Source organism: Festucalex cinctus, chromosome 18, assembly GCF_051991245.1.
Source record: "Festucalex cinctus isolate MCC-2025b chromosome 18, RoL_Fcin_1.0, whole genome shotgun sequence".
Lineage (NCBI taxonomy): Eukaryota > Metazoa > Chordata > Actinopteri > Syngnathiformes > Syngnathidae > Festucalex > Festucalex cinctus.
The window spans coordinates 3,140,297-3,157,409 of record NC_135428.1 but is presented as its reverse complement, the minus strand read 5'-3'; the positions used below and the strand labels follow the sequence as shown (position 1 = coordinate 3,157,409).

General features: G+C 37.9%; 1 protein-coding gene across 3 annotated transcripts in view; it reads right to left on the bottom strand.

Annotated features, from left to right (window-relative positions):
• Window positions 1–17,113, bottom strand: part of atp2a3 (ATPase sarcoplasmic/endoplasmic reticulum Ca2+ transporting 3) — a 62,238-nt gene that overhangs the window by 2,805 nt on the left and 42,320 nt on the right. For 2 of the 3 annotated variants that reach the window (XM_077504667.1, XM_077504665.1), the window contains 12 exons: window positions 14,395–14,483; window positions 13,147–13,249; window positions 10,720–10,851; window positions 9,159–9,275; window positions 8,806–9,024; window positions 7,229–7,564; window positions 5,685–5,905; window positions 5,406–5,608; window positions 4,351–4,436; window positions 2,298–2,431; window positions 1,235–1,352; window positions 224–341 (listed from right to left, as the gene is read on the bottom strand). In XM_077504667.1, the coding sequence (XP_077360793.1) occupies window positions 224–341; window positions 1,235–1,352; window positions 2,298–2,431; window positions 4,351–4,436; window positions 5,406–5,608; window positions 5,685–5,905; window positions 7,229–7,564; window positions 8,806–9,024; window positions 9,159–9,275; window positions 10,720–10,851; window positions 13,147–13,249; window positions 14,395–14,483 (1,876 nt within the window). Of the gene's footprint in view, window positions 1–17; window positions 50–223; window positions 342–1,234; window positions 1,353–2,297; window positions 2,432–4,350; window positions 4,437–5,405; window positions 5,609–5,684; window positions 5,906–7,228; window positions 7,565–8,805; window positions 9,025–9,158; window positions 9,276–10,719; window positions 10,852–13,146; window positions 13,250–14,394; window positions 14,484–17,113 lie in introns of all 3 variants that reach the window. The other variant, XM_077504666.1, reaches the window with a different exon arrangement.

The window sequence follows — 17,113 nt, the reverse complement described above, 5'->3', positions numbered from 1 at the left end:
ACTTGGAGGGGTTGTACCTTTCCATGGAAGGGAGGATTAAGAATTTAGGCTGCATTAACAAATGCAGAAGAGGGGAAAAAAAGAAAAAGAAAAAAGGATAGTCAGTCAAGGGATGAATTGTGCTTGATTTAAAATGTCATCGGAAGAACATGAAATGGCTTTCGGAAAGACTTTACCACTCCGATTCATGAAATACATTCAATGGGAAAAGTGTTGGAATTACCTTCAAGATAATTTCTGGAAATATATTTGAGTGCCTCATCCAGGAGGATGACGGGGAGTGAAATTTTCAGGACCACCGTCCACTGAGACAAACGCAAAGGGGTCACCTGGAAGATTAGCTGAAGGACAAAAAAATCAATGGAAGAATTAGATAAACAAAAAATATATATATCAGATGAAAGAAACTGCTATAATATGTTCTTATGAAGCCCCACTAGTCTAAATACGGAATTCTGGTTAATATTGTCTTAGTGAACATGTTGGAGCCAATGTATTCCTTTTCTAAACTCAAATTTTTTAAGTTTTGATTCACTCTTTTGTTTTGAAGTCAAACCAACGGAGATGTTTTTTTTTAATAGAAACCTTTGTTGATTATGAAAATATCCCCATGAGTGCTTATAGTGTCAAACATACGGCACGTGGGCCAGATCAGGCCCGCGAATGGCTTCAATCAAAAAAAATTGTGTAATGTCAGACTAATTAATCAGCCAGCCACAATCAAAACATATAAATTTGTTATTTCACAAGCAGTCCTCAGATGAGCAATACAACTTGTACGGGGGAATCGTCGTCCTGGATGTCATTATTTTACACACAACTTAAACTACGGTTTGTTTAATTATTTTTATTTTTTTTGTAATCACAGACACAGACATAAACGTGTTAAATACGACACAAATTCAATTACTGGTAACACAAATAGATATGACAAGGATTAACGTTCTTATTACATAATTAACTGCGCCACGCAATGCATTCTGGGAACAATATATATGCAAAACAAATGTTTTTCCTTCAAACAACGAATCGAATCGGGCCCTTCTGAATCGACTCGAATCGATTTTGGAAATCTGAATCGATACCCAGCCCTATACATAAGCTAAAACTGAACGGATAAGAATTATGGGTTTGTATTTAAAAAAAAAGAAAATGAATCCAATATCTAAATAAGTCCCACAGGCCCCAGACAGAAACAACTGCCCCAAAAAAAAAGATAAGTCGACGTACTTACTGGCATGGGCTCAACATAAAGGATTAAGAAGTGGAGGGAGAGCGAAAGGACGATGGCTCCCAGTAACCAAATGTTGACCCAGGGAGGCATTCTGAGAAGGGACTGGTTCTCAGACAAACTGTCGGGGGAGAACGTGGTATAGATCACAACAGGCTGACAACTTGACAGTCGAGACATACATGGACAATTTTGAAACTCCTTTCAGTGCACAGAGATTTTATGTTGCAAAGTTAAATGCAGTCATTATAGTTTAGTAAGATTAACTCATTTGCTCCCAATAACGTGTAAAAATTTTTTTTTCATGTTCTAAGTGTCCCAAAGACGTATTTATACGTTTTTTTTGTTTTTTTTTTAATGCTAGAGCATACAGAAGGCTTTGATGCAGCCTCTCAACTGCAAAGAACGGCTGCAGAAATGGTAGTTATTACACAAACGGCCAGCAGGTGGCAGCAGAGCAAAAGAGATCAACCAGGGCCATGTAAAAAATAAAAAAAAGCTAAATTACTTTGAACTTTGAATAGATTTGTGAAAACTGATGAAACTTAGCTCTCTTCTAATGCTAATTGCTGCAAAACGGAAACAAATAGAAACATACTTTTTTTTTCCCTGATGAAAGAAGAGACTTTAATCTTTCTTTTGATAGGTTCCATCATGCTTTTATAGCAATTGAACACAATATTCTGTGGGCCTTGCAAAATCAGTCAAAATTCAGTAAAACAGCCGGGAGTGAACGGGAAAATGGGCTTCTGTGAAAATGGCGGCGAGTGAATGAGTTAATAGTCAATTACGTGCTATTAAATTGCAATTCACGCATCACACCAGAGCATTCATACTCAGTCTATTCCTTGAATCTCTCAAAAATATTTGATTTCTGTAACACAGTAAGTTGTTAAGGTCATTTTTATGGGTGTGTTGTTCTGGGCATGAAAATCGTGCAGTTATCCCTCTGGCGGATGCTTCCTCAAAGGAGTGTTGTCATGTCGGATGACGGCATCGCTTCAATTCCAGCCAGATGACAGTCGACATTTCAAGTGTGACATTTAACGGAGACACGCTGACTGACCTGTTGAGAGCGTTGAACATTTCAATGGTGACCAGCACGGACAGGGCCATGGTGGTTGGGTAGCGGGATTCAAACACCTCGCAATCTATTCCCTCAAACATCGGGTTCTCCTCGGTGCACTGCATGAAGTGTCTCTGTGGAGACAGACGCGTATAAACTCAGAACAGGATACCACCAGTTTGCTCTACTTTGTTTGATGCAGCTCAATTTGTACAAGAACTAACTGGCAACTCTGCGTTTGGTGGGCACCACCAGATCTTATCGGTATGTGCATTTTATATGACTTGTTCAACAGTTGTATTTTACAGGGGAGGAATTCTACTCAAGGATCAAAGAAAGCCATTAGAGCAGTCTTTGGCTGCAAATATATTTTATTTGTTGATTTTAACAATTCCACGATTTTACTCAAGAAACATCTGTGACAAGCTAGAAAAAAAAAGTAGACGCATAAGTAGAAAAACGTGATTCAAACCCAAAAAAAGTATAAAAAGAATTTTTTTTTTTTTTTTTAAATACTTTGTCCTTCACTCCCAAAAACGTATTTATAAGGTTTTTTTTGTTTTGTTTTGTTTTTTAATGCTAGAGCATACAGAATGCTTTCATGCACCTTCTGACCTTAAGAGGTCGCTTAAAGCAATGGTAGTTATTTTGTTTGTTTGTTTTTGTTTTTAACAAAAAAAAAAAAAAACGGTCAACAGGTGGCAGCAGAGTATAAGAGCTCAGCCAGGGCTATGTTGCAACAAGCTCTTTTTGCCAGTGTTTTAAACAGTTTTATGAAAAATTATGAAACTTCTGTATATTTTAATGCTAATTGCTGCAAAATGGAAACAGATACAAATATACTGTTTTTCCTGATGAAAGAAGACACTCTAATCTCTGTTGGTAGGTTCCATGTTTTTATAGAAATAGAAGACCATATTCTGTGGGCGTCGCAAAAATCTGTCAAAATCCAGTAAAACAGCCGGTTGCTTCCGTAAAAATGGCTGGAAGTGAATGAGTTAATATCTGTGATATTTTTCTTTTGGCCCAGGACCGAGAGCTTAACAACAATTTGTTAGGGTGGGAAGTGGAACCGAGATCAACCAGAAATTCTCGAGCCTCGCTTATCTGTAAAAAACAGAAAACGAGGCCACTAGAGCAGACTCCCTGAATGTTTTGGCTTTGCCTAAAAAAATATGCCAAAAAAAAAATACGTTTGGAACAGAATTGGTGACAAAGGGCACCGAGAAGGAATCTCACTCAACTGCAATGCGGACCATACTCAGGTGAAATTCCAGCACCCTCCAGAACCCTGAAACTAGTCCTGTATTTAACGTCCCGGTGGAACATTTGTCCCACAGTAATCAGAGCCTTTAGGAACTCCGGGCGGATCTTATCTAGTCCTCAAGTTCCGTGGGTGACCTCAAATCCAGAGCTCGGGGAACACAGATCAGAGTCGTCAGAGTCTTGAGTCTGTGAAGGATTCTCCCCACCAACTCACAAGATCCCAAATCAAGGTCAGCGGCGCCTCATCCTTACTACACACACTGATGCGCTGCTTCCCAAAGGAACAAACAAGATTAGAACAGAGTAGCACATTTGGAAGTGGACACTGGGGACAGTGAGATGGCACAAAGATGATTTGGCAAAGCTGAAGTCGAGGGAGGCTGCATCAAGGTGGCCTGCCGGATAAAAAAAAAGTCTCAGCTGGGCTCTGCGGGTGAGAGCGGCTGACTAATGAGCTGATGCGTTGGCAGGAGCGGAGCGGAATTTTCCGCCACAGCAGGCGCAAAGGATTGTGACACAGGACATTTTTTCTTTTATTATTCCGATGAAATAAAATGCTGCATCCGGTAGATCCGGCTATTCATTAAAACCAAAAACGTCCAATGTTAAACGATAGAAAACATGTGAAGCAATAATATGATTCAATTGAACTATTTCATGCTTGTCTTGAAACGAGGTGAGATTACATGACATAATACTTTGTCACAGGACTGTGTTATAGATTGTGGATGTACGATTATATCCCGTCGAACACTAAACAAAAAGAGAGATTCCGTTTGCAACTCACCAGCTGGTAAAAAGACACTTGTGGCCCTTCGTCATCAAACAGGTACCACCATGTGGCCGCACTCACTGTCCCAAGACCCACGTAACCTAAGACGTACAAAACACAGGAATTTATAGCAATTAGAACTACAGTCTCAAGTCTGCTATGACAAGTTTTGAAATACCAATTTTTTTTTATTTTACACTCTTTTGTTTGGCTCAGCATGACGTTAATAAAAGGACACAAGAGACATTTGGTTTTAAAAAGAAAATAAGTGAAAAGGTGTTTGGATTATAAAACTGTTTGATTTCAGCAAACTGTGCTAAAACTAGTTGGTGTAAAACTCATTAAATTCCCAAAACGTGTCAAAACGTTTTTAAATACTTTGTTCTTCCCTCCCAAAAACGTGTAAAAACGTTTTTGTTTTTTGTTTTAATACAAGAGCATACAGACGGCTTTTATGCAGCTTCTGACATGAAGAGGTGGCTTAAAGCAAAGGTGTTTATCTTAAAAAACGCCCAGCTGGTGGCAGCAGAGTATAAGAGATCAGCCAGGGCCATGTTGCAACAAGCTCTTTTTGTCAGTATTTTCACCAGGAATGGGAATATTGATGAAACTTAGCTACATTTTATTGCTTATTGCTGCAAAATGGTAGATAAGTTATACGTTTTTTTTTTTATGCTAGAGCATACAGAAGGCTTTGATGCAGCCTCTCAACTGCAAAGAACGTTTGCAGAAATGGTAGTTATTACACAAACGGCCAGCAGGTGGCAGCAGAGCAAAGGAGATCAACCAGGGCCATGTAGAAAAAAAGCTAAATTACTTACAATTTGAAATAGATTTGTGAAAACTGATTAAACTTAGCTATATTCTAATGCTAATTGCCGCAAAACAGAAACAGAAAGATACAGTATGTTTTTAGACTTGAATCTTTCTTTTAGTAGGTTCCATGCTTTTATAGCAAAAGAAGACAATATTCTGTGGGCCTTGCAAAATCAGTCAAAATCCAGTAAAACAGCCGGGAGCGAACGGGATTGCGAAATGTGAAAATGGCGGCGAGTGAATGAGTTAAGTACCTCCGATGGTCAGGTAGCGGAAGAATAGCCATCCTGAGATGAGAGGTTCTTTGGGATTACGTGGAGGTTTGTCCATGATGTCCAGGTCAGGTGGGTTAAATCCCAGGGCAGTGGCAGGCAGACCATCAGTCACCAGATTGACCCACAACAACTGTACTGGTATCAGAGCCTCAGGGAGACCCAGAATGGCCGTTAGGAAGATGCTGCGGAGGAACAGACGTAAGCATCAGAACGATGAAGCTGACTTCGGTCGTCTGGGTCCGTCTCTTTTTTCCTCACCACACCACTTCGCCCACGTTGGAGGAGATGAGATATCTGATGAACTGCTTCATGTTGTTGTAGATGGCCCTGCCCTCCTCCACGGCAGACACAATGGTGGAGAAGTTGTCATCAGAAAGCACCATCTCGGACGCCGATTTGGCCACGGCCGTGCCCGAGCCCATGGCGATGCCGATCTCTGCTTTCTTCAGGGCGGGGGCGTCGTTCACGCCGTCGCCAGTCTGCGATGAGAAAACGAGAATTGTCATGACGACGAAGCCGGAGCAGGGCACGGTGACACGACAGGCGAATGTCAACATTGTCTTCTTGTTGACAACATTTGAGCTATCAGATAAGTGATAGCACATATCAGATATCTAAAGTGGAATGCAGGCAGGGCAGCAGCATCTGTAAACAGTGTGACATCATACCAGCATGACACAGTCAGAGAAATGTGACAGTCGTAAAATGTCAACAATGGACATCCGCCAGCATTATCGTGATCTTCCTTCTTGCAACTTTGAGTGTCTGTCGTGTGTCACAATTCAAGACCAAAACAATCAACTACCAAACTCATTTGCTAATGCACTCGTAAAGCTATAATTACAGTAAATATTTGTATGAAAAACACATGTCAAATAATGGCATGAAAAACAAGATAAGGCAGTTAATGAGCGTCATGTGCCGTTCGTAACCGCAAATTGTCATAACACTGACCCCTAAACGATGCTTTTATGCAACTTTTTATTCATAAATGATTTATAGTTATACTATGCAGAACTACATGAATTATGTGTATCATACCACTGCAGTTAGTACCCTAGCGGACAGCTGTTGTAGCACACCATAATGTATAATAATAATTTCCTGAAAATACAATAACACCCGAAAATGTAATCAAATGTGCACTTAACTCGATCAAAATGCAATAAAAACTAATAATGTTATAATTTGTCCAATAGTGTAATAAAAATCCGGACTGATTGTATCATAACACTTTTACTGCTAATATAACAAAAAATCTTGACCTATATTGTTAAACGTGTCTAATAACATTACATTATTGGGGATTAATTACAATTTCAGGTGAGTCTTTTTTTTGCTCAAAATTGACTATGTAAAATCTGTCAGGTAATATAATACATATACATATGTTCATTTTCAGCCAGAAGTAAGAGGATGCATTTTACGTTTGAGAATCTAAGACTGACGGCAAAAAAACAAAACAAAACAAAACAAAAAAAATTCTCAGCAACAATTGGAGGATTCAAATTTTGGTGTTAAATGTTCCAGAGTTGATTTCAATTTTTATTAGAACTGCTCTGCCGCAAAGACTTCTGGGATGTGATCTATTTATGATATAATAATAATAATAATAAAGTGACTGTTGAAATTATTACATTATTGAGTTTTATTACCTTTTTTATTTGAGTTAAGTGCAAATGTCACTATATTTTCAGGACAAATGTATAACTTCTGTGTTTTTACAACTTTTGCCAATCTAAAATACTGAACCAAAAACAATGTCGGAAATGATCGACAGTCATTCCCTTCGTTGTGCTCACCATGGCAGTGATCTCCTCAAAGGACTGCAGGTATCCAACAATCTTCGACTTATGAGCCGGCTCCACTCGTGCGAAGCACCGTGCGTGTTTCACGGCCTCTTTCTGGGCTTCCGCCGATAGATCGTCGAACTCGCGGCCCGTGTAGGCCTTTCCCGCCACGTCCTCCTCCTCGCCGAAGATGCCAATGCGGCGGCAGATGGCCACCGCTGTGCCCTTGTTGTCGCCCGTGATCATGATCACACGGATGCCCGCCTCGTTGCACAGCTTCACCGAGCCGATGACTTCGTTCCTCGGCGGGTCCAGCATGCCGACACAGCCGATGAATGTGAGGCTCAACTAAATGGAAGCAGAAGAACAGAAAGAGAATCATAATAGCGTAGTTGCAAGAAGTGCTCACTCTGTATTAGGAGGCAGATAGCAGCAATTTGAATTGCATTATTTACTTTATTCATGATTATGTTCACATCACATTTTGTCAATATTAGCGTTGTTCCAACACAAGGTAACAAACGAGACGCGTAACTGTCCTTTGCTCCAGCTTTGAGATGTCTGGTTGTTATGCCAGCACTCATGTATGGATTGTTTTGACTTGCATAAACTTAAATATGTTTCGTACACATGATGCTATGTGTACTACCGGTATACAGTACTATAGACATGCAAAAGCCTTGACACAATAAACACAGATAACAGGAATATAAAACTGTATAAATTGTTGTATTACTGTTCTTTATCTTTGTGTTTTGCTCCTAGAACAGTGATCTGCAAACTGCGGCTCTGGAGCCACATGTGGCTCTTTAGTCCCTTTCCTGTGGATCTCTAAAGTAAATTAGTAGAAATAAATATATAAAAAATTTTTTTTACATATTTATTTTCTAGATTAATGATAGAGATTTAAAAATTAATTATTACATATTAAAAAAATGCCAAATTTTTAAGTTGTCAGAAAAAAAGAGAGATAAAAGGTAGATGAAAAACTATTAAGAAATTACCTAAAAATGTCTAAAAAGTGACCATAAATGTTCAAAAATAGGAAAAAAAAAATCCCCATTACCACCTTTAGAATTGCTAAAAGTCAGAATATATTTTTTTTTTTTAAAAGGCAGAATAATAATAAAAAAAAAGCTATAAAATATCAAAAAATAAAAAGAAATCCCCAAAATACCATAAAATGTCTGCCACAAAAAAAAAAAAAAGTCAGAAATGTAATTTAATTTAAGAAACGGCTGGAACAAATGCTGAAAAAGTAACCATAAAATTCCCAAAACACACTAATAAATCCCCCAAATTACCATAAAATGTCAACAAAATTGCCCAAAATGTCAGAAAATTGAGAGCAAAATATTCAAAATAGCCACAAAATGTCTAAAAAAAAAGGAAGAAGAAAGGCAAGAAAATAACAATAACATGTCCATGAAATTGCCCAAAATGTCAAAAAAATTGACAGAACGGCAGAAAAATCTAAACTGTATTAAAAACAAAGTTGGAAAAAATTACAAATAAATAAATAATCCAAACATGGAAGATGAATTCAAGAAAAGTTGCCGTTGTTTTGTCTCGCTTCCACAACAACCTACCTCGTAATCCACAAACTTGCTGGAATTCTCCAAGTCCATATCCTCTTTGCGCGGCGGGTTGTCACGGGTGGCCAGAGCCAGGCAACGGAGGGTGTCCCGACCCGTCCCCCAGTCACGGACCTTGTGCATGAGCTGCTCACGCAAGGCTGGAGTCAGCGCCACCTTTCCAGTTCCCACGCGCAAGTACTGACATCGCTCAATCACGCTCTCCGGAGCACCCTGTGGGGAAAAAACAAAATTGACTAAAGTACATGCAAAAAAAAAAAAAAAAAAAAGACATATTAGAATGTGTTGAACAGAAAATGCATTTTTTTTTTTTTTTTTTTTTTTTTAAGTGTATTGCTCTCCCATGCCTTGATAAACATTTTGCTCTGAGAGCCGGGCTTGACTGGCGTGCAGTAGACTGACATGGACTTGCGATCACGAGAGAACTCCAACGTGAACTCCTTCTTCATCAGCTGCTTGATCACCTGAAGGTGCAACAAGCGATCAATAAAATAAGAACTCGATAAAGATTATGGACAGCAGCAATCGGGGGTCAACGGATAATTTCAGACCAGAAAGCCAAGAAAGCATGAAATAAAAATCCATCCATTTTCTATCGGGTTCAATAGGGTCACAAGTAAGCTGGTATGGGGGACCAAAACTGCCAAAATTAAAAAGAAATAAATGACTAAATAAATCATTGTATAAAAAGTGAAAATAAAAACGGATGTAAAAATATAATTTAAAAAAAAAAAAAATATATATATATATATATATATATATATATATAAACAATATATTTTATATTTTTGTATTTCTTACTAATATAAATATTAGGGGTGTGAATTGCATAGTACCTGACAAGTCAATTTGTATCGATTAGATACCAATTAATTTCGATACGAATTTATAAGTCAATTGTTGTGATTTTTTTTTTAAAATCAAATTTAGAAAATACTAATCAGGAAACCTGTACATGTACACTGTAAGAGTTGTATGAAAATGTATTTTATGTATATGTATATATTATATATTTCTCTGACACTTCAGTATTTAACAAACAGCACTAAAATAAAATATTAAGTCTTAATGTTCCATTAATATAACATTCTTCAATGATTAAGGTGTGAACCCGAACCCGAAGTATGACGTTTTGTTGAATATTCTTCCATCAAAAACGGATGTTTAAAAATTGATTCGGCCGCCTATTGAATCGATTCGAGAATTGTGTGCTGTAATATCGTGATATATTGCTGAATCGATTTTTTTTTAACACACCCATAGATAGATTGATTTATTTTTATTTCCATTTATATTTATTTTTGTAATATATATATATATATATATATATATATATATTATTTTTAAAAATTTTTTTTTTTTTTTTTTCTGGAGCCTATCCTCGCAGATTACCAATATTATTGACAGATGGGAGCGTTATTATGAAAAAGTCTCTCCATAACATTCAAGTCTTCCCTACTCATGTACTATACATATCTTGGATGCATGATAAATGAAGATTATAAAGTATCCCTTGTGTTGTTCCGGTCTGATTCTACCACTAGATGTCCTTCTAGGTCTGATGATTATGATGAGGCACTTTGAAACAGGTTTCAAATCAGTTCCTTCTCCACGCCCTCTTCTGTTCTAAATGCCACAGACATGGAATGCCCAAAAATGTCTTCAGCGTTAATAACAGAGCGCAAACTGCGAATGCTGGGAAACACGAAACAGTGTTGTGACGTTTCATCTGTAAATGGCCCTGCCTGTTGTGTATTGTCATTGTGTGCCAAGTATTTTGAGTTACACAAGATATTTTGCTAATGTATACGCACACGCAATTTCGGCACGAACCCTTCTTTGCTCGGCTCTGAAATTCAATAAAATTCAATACTTTCGATATCCAGCATTGTCTTCTGACCGGCTCACCGAGTTGCAGGCCCCAGCCCGCTCCACCTTGCTGAGTCCCGAAAGGTCCGTTTTAAAGACATTCATTTTCTCCACCAGGGTGGTAAGGGCAGTCTCTGTGGCTTCCCCCACTTTCTCGTACACCCCTTTGGCCTGAGGAAGAAAAAAAAGACATGCACGGAGATGAGAAGCAGGTGGCCGTGACCTCGACCTGACCTTTAAGGCTGATGGTCATATTGCTGCTGCACGATACAATTTTCAAGGCACGGTATGCCAAACATTCTGATGCTTATCTATTTTTTTCACTTTTGATACGAGTTCCAATTTGTCAGAGGTTGAGGAGAAGCCAACCATTGCGGTTTCTGCACCGTTAACTAGGGATGTAACGATAAGGGCAATATCGTGATATCGTGACATTAAAACTGCCACAATATCGTCGTCGTCATGTTCACAATATTTAAAAAGAACACATGTGTTAATAAAAAAATAAATAAAAAAAAGTCAGGTTGATTTCCATTTGTGGGGTTCTAGCACCCTCTAGTGGCCATTTTATTAGTGCAATTTCATTTTCATTAGGGATGTTTTGGCCTTCTATGTTTCAAATCTATGCTAATTGTCAGTTGAAGGGGAACCTAATTTGCTTGTGAAGCGATCAATGTGTGCTTGCATTAGCAAATAAGCGCCTCAATATTGTTATTAGAGATTGTAGGTGGTTTATATATATTGCTCTTATGCACAAAAGCACAATATTGTGTTTTTTTTTTTAGTATGAGCTCTTTTTTTCTACAATATTGTGACCTTTTTTAAATATCGCCATCCCCCCCCCCACAATATCGTGATAATTATCGTATCGTGATGTTTGGATATCGTTACATCCCGACCGTTAACTAAGCACATAGTAAGTAAGTCCAGTCAAGTTAAGTCCCTCACATGCTTGACTGAGTTGTTAAAAAATGTATTTCTTTGGTCACAGTGACCTTCCTTCAGGCAACACGAAGTCATGACATGGGCTAAATGCGACATTTCACTCATTGTGCCTTTGTCGTCCAAACATTCCGTCAAGGACAATATTCAGATCTGCTGGATAGTCGCCCCGGTGGTGAGTCATACTCGTGAAGTCTCTTTAAAAGGTGCTGAAAAGTGAAGTCGGGGAGAGGACGCATTATAATGGCCAATCAGTTGTTTGTGTGACAGCGCAAAGCAATAAAACTCCCCCCCCCCCCCCCCCCCCCCCTCTTTCCACTGCTCAGCTGCTCCTCTTTTCTTGCTTGGGCTCTCACTCAGGTATTTCATCACCTAAAAATCATATTAAAGTGGTGGCAAAAACATCTGCTCACAAGTAGAGGATCAGTTGGGCTGCAATTTGTGTTATCTCCCTTCGGTGTGGTTACCAAGATACCGTGGCCATGACAAAGATGTGAGAAAGGCAATTCCAAGTATTTTTTTTTTTTATCAAGATAAGGATAAAAACAGGGGTGTCCAAACTACGGCCCGGGGGCCATTTGCGGCCCGCCGCCCATTTTTTAGTGGCCCGCGACATATGCTAAAAATGGCATTTGACTCGGTTCAAATAAAATAAAAACAAAAATGTTTGGAGATGGTCAAAGTCAGAAGGGAAGGTGTTGAAAAACACAGGTGCTATTAAAGGTTATTTTAGTTAACTAAAACTAACGAAATAACTAAAACTAAAATTCAAAAAACAATTTCGTTAACAAAATAAGCTAAAAACGAAAATGCTTTTAAGAAACAAAAACTGACTGAAATTACATTTTATGTTTACAAAACTAACTAAAACTATAATTATAGCAAAAATGTCCTTCGTTTTAGTCTTTTGGTGTGATTTTTAGTAGATTTATTTTGATATCAACCGGAATAATGACGTTTGAAAGTATGTCACACAGAAGTGACGTCATCTAGCAGCAGCCAATAGAAAAGCACCAAAAGATGACGTCGCTCCCATCGTGTTTTTTTTAAATATTGTGCACACATTAAAACAAAACAAAACTAATGCTAATACTGAAACTAACTAAAACTAAGCCTTTATTAAAGACATAAAACTAATAAAAATGAACAGAACCACCCTGAAAACTATTAAAAACTAACTAAAATAAAAAAGTCCAAAACTATAATAACCCTATTGCCATATTACAAACAAAATGGTTTATATACTGTAGCATTTTTATAAATACGCAAAAGCACAAATAAATTATTTGTACAATTTTTAAGACAAAACACAATGTCTCTTCATAACATTATGTGACCCTTGCGTCCTTCTGATTTTCTGTATGTGGCCCTCAAATGAAAAAGTTTGGACACCCCTGGGATAAAATTCGCTCTTCCACAAAAAAATGACATAAAGCACGACTCCACAATGTTTTTTTACTAGTTATATGGCAACACAACTATATTTAGTAGACGTGTGTGTGTGAGTGCAGTGTTTTTAATGACCTCATTGTAGTCCAACGAAGAGTCATTGCACATGGAACACACAGTGGCCAACTCCACAAGTCCATCATAGTCTCCACACTGGACTGGCCAGTCTCCTTTCAGTCTGGGGGGGGGGATAACGCATGATTCGAAAAACACTTCACAGTTTGCCACTCAATATCCACGAGCGAGGGCTTGAGATGAGAAAGAAGAGCGGTAAACAACGTGCGCGTGTGAAATTGCGAGACAGCGCGCGTTCTCGTGCCGGTTTGCATGACGACCGTGTATCCCGTTGCCAGATGAGAACGCGGCCGTTGCTAACAAAGCTCCCACACAAAGAACCCACACTTGTGCTGTTATGGAAGGTTCACGTGGAATCGCATTCTTAACTGTGCAGCTAAACTAACAACACTTAAAACGCCCTCTCATGCCTGATAAACAACACTTTTTTTTTTTTTTCAGCACACATGCACATAACTCTCCATCATACTCCCATGATATGGAATAATAAGATGAAAGATGTGCATTTTACATGTCATGATTCTGAGTTTCTGCAGATTATCAGCAGCAAATCGAATTTAATACTTTTTAAATGCAGTTTTTAATCAAAATGAAAACGAATTTAATGCCTACACAAGTACATACAAATAAAAATTGACAAAAAAAAAAAATATATATATATATATATATATATATATATATATATATATATATATATTAGGGGTGTGAATTGCCTCGTACCTGACGATTCGATTCGTATCACGATTCACAGGTCACGATTCGATTCGATACCGATTAATCCAGATACGAATTTATAAGTCGATTGTTGCGATTTTTTTTCATTCAAATTTAGAAAATACTAATCAGTAAGCTTGTAGAGTGTAAGATTTATATGAAAATGTATTATTTATTTATCTGAAATTTCAGTCTTATAGAGGTTGTAGTCTGTTTCATGTTTAAACAGCATTAAAATAAAATATTAAGGCTTAATGTTCCGTTCATATAACATTCTTCCATGCTTAAGGTGTGAATCCTTAAAAAAAAAAAAAAAAAAAAAAAAAAAAAATCGATTTTGCCTATTATTGAATCGATTCGAGAATCGCGCGATGTAGTATCGCGATATATCGCCGAATAGATTTTTTTTTAACACCCCTAATATATATATATATATATATATATATATATATATATATATATATATATATAGTATGTGGCGAGCAATGACACACTTCATCCAACATGACGCAAAGTTTATGGCGTGAAACTCACATTTGTCCTTCAGGTGCATATGTGGATCCTGTTATTGAGAACTCGTGCAGGGTACAGTTTGAATTCTGCACCTTGTCCACCACAAACATCTGGAAAGGAAAAAACAAAACAAAAACAAAAGCAAAAGTACTTAGCTGCGCACTCAAACGTGATGTGTTTATGCAAAAATAACCGCATTTTTAAAGAAAATGTAGAATATTTGGTACAGAAGAAACACATATCATGCTAAGTTTAAATAAATAAATGTTAACATTCTTCTGTTTTCATGATTTTTAGTAAGCCAGTGACCCGTCACTGGTGAACTATTTTTTAGAACAGGCTACTCATGTTGTCCGTGGGGCTAACTTGTATCCACTGGCACCTTTTTTTTTTTTTTTTTTTTTTTTTGCTGCTCCCTCCCTCATCCTCCTCCATACGTAACTCACCCTTCCTTTCCCCTCGCTCCTGGTTGAGGAGCAAAAATAATAATAATATATATAGATATATATTATTACTCTCACTAATCACTAGTTTGTCTGATGCTCTCATTTAAATGCATGTCCAAGACAGTCTCATCCTGACCTGCAGACTGTTGGGTTCCATTTACTGAACGATTAAAAGGGGAAACCATACTATATAAAGTCATCATTTGTTTACATTTAGGCTAGCCAAAGAAGAACATTCAGGAGGTGACAGCGGAGAAGGCATGAATGTGTCTTCCAGCTTTTATGACTTCTTTGAAATGTTAGCGCAATATTTCAATGGCGAGAAGACCTGGGTCAACTTGACATAGTAACGTAGAGACACAACGTTAAAAACTTGAAAGAAGCTACTTCGTTGTAGCTCAAGTCATCCGGTCGACTAAAAGCTGCAGACATCGACGCGTTGTCATATGAAAGGTCCCCATCCACTTGGAGGATTCTCAATGTTCCAAAAGTTCATGAAGGCCTATTTCCAGAACTCTCGCACAAATCAACAACTGGCCAAATGACTTTCACAAGCGTACGCAAAGCAGCGACTGGGAACTATAATAAGATTGTTCCTTCCTCCACTTTTTCCTCACTATCTGATCTGCTGTGGTCTCCACGGTAACAAGGCACAGTGTGATCCATGTGACGCAGTGGTAGTGGCACAAGATTGGATTCATGTACTCACTTTCTCAGCTTGATGGGTGAGTAATCACTATTTGCATGTGCATGTGTCGAAAATGAAAAGTAGTTTGGCTGACCTGTGGAAGTCCGACCCGTGCGTTGGTGTCCTCAAAAAATAAGGTATTTTTTCTAATAATAATTAACTCTACTGCACTTATCAGTTTATTCGTCTTCCGATGAATCATTCACCTTTTTGGGGGCCCAAACATTCCTCAAAAGTCAAAAATATTGGAACGAATAAAGAAATCACGCGATGTACCACCATGTTTTCTGCCCTAAAAAAAATAGTCTGAAAAATGGCTAAAAGTAAATATTCAACAAAAAACAAAACAAGGCAACAAAACATTCAACAAAACAAAACATATTCAACAAAACAAGGCAAACATTTATTTAAAAAAAAAAAAAACAAAAACATTTATTCTGAAAAACAGAAGCTTTAAATTTATTACATTTTTTTAGTGACTTTCAGTGACTTGTTGCAGACCCACTAATGGCGGACACTTTCCCGCATACCTCTCAAGTACCTTCAACTATATCAGTCACAGGCTTTAAGGTAAATAAATGTATGAACTAAGTACTGTACATGTCAATTGATCAGCATGATTTTATGAAATTAACAGTTAAGTTTCTACGGAAGTGTATTGCATGCGGGACAGTGTCAGCCATTAGTGGGTGTGCAACAAAGTCACTTGGAGTTCAGAGGAATATACAAACATATAGATATTCTAAAAAACAGAATATGCTCATTTTTTGGAGTTTTTTTTTTTTTTTTTTGAAGTTTTCCTGAAAAACTGCACTGCATCAAACTGAGAGCAGTTTATCATATTTTAGTTCCTTTATTTAGCTAGATAAGTCAACGTATCACAAAGAACTCCCAAGCTCCTGTGTTGGTTCAAATTGCAGTTATTTCTAATGTTGTGGACCGACAGCGTGGAAGTGTGCACCCTTGTTCCCTGTCAGGGAGCAATGCAGGTCAATATTTGCCAACGTCAGCTGGGCTAAGTCTTCCTGCGCCTGGGAGGGTTTAAAAGGTTTGCGGTGAGGTCACTCCTACACATCCGCCAAGTTTGAGGGAACTCCCTGCAGCTACGCGTTAATCACATACACTGCACGTCATCTTGAGAGTGGGGGCATGTGATGTGTGTGGTGAGGTAAGAAAAATAAGGAACTCTGAATATAATAAGATATATTGAAGAATTACATTCTTAAATATGAATATAATATAATATATTTTCTTGACTTCTGACTTCAAATTCACTTAGAATAAATATAATAATCATAAGAGAAAATGTCATAGCAGCCATTTGTGTTAAAACATTAGCACCCGACCGATTCATCGGCCGCCGATTATAATCGGCTGTTGATTACTGGCCTTCAAACATCAGCCAAAACAATCAGCCAATTGGGCCAAGTGGCCCATTATTTCCCCCTCAAAACATTATCGAAGAAAACCGAAGTGTCCGACGCTGTGAAAGTACCCTGAACGCATCATTTTGCTTACGTAGCATTAGCAACTAGCAAGCGTGTAGCCTATGTTATTCCGGTTATTCTGCTGTCCCCAAGCGTCCTTTAAGCTGTTTAATGACACC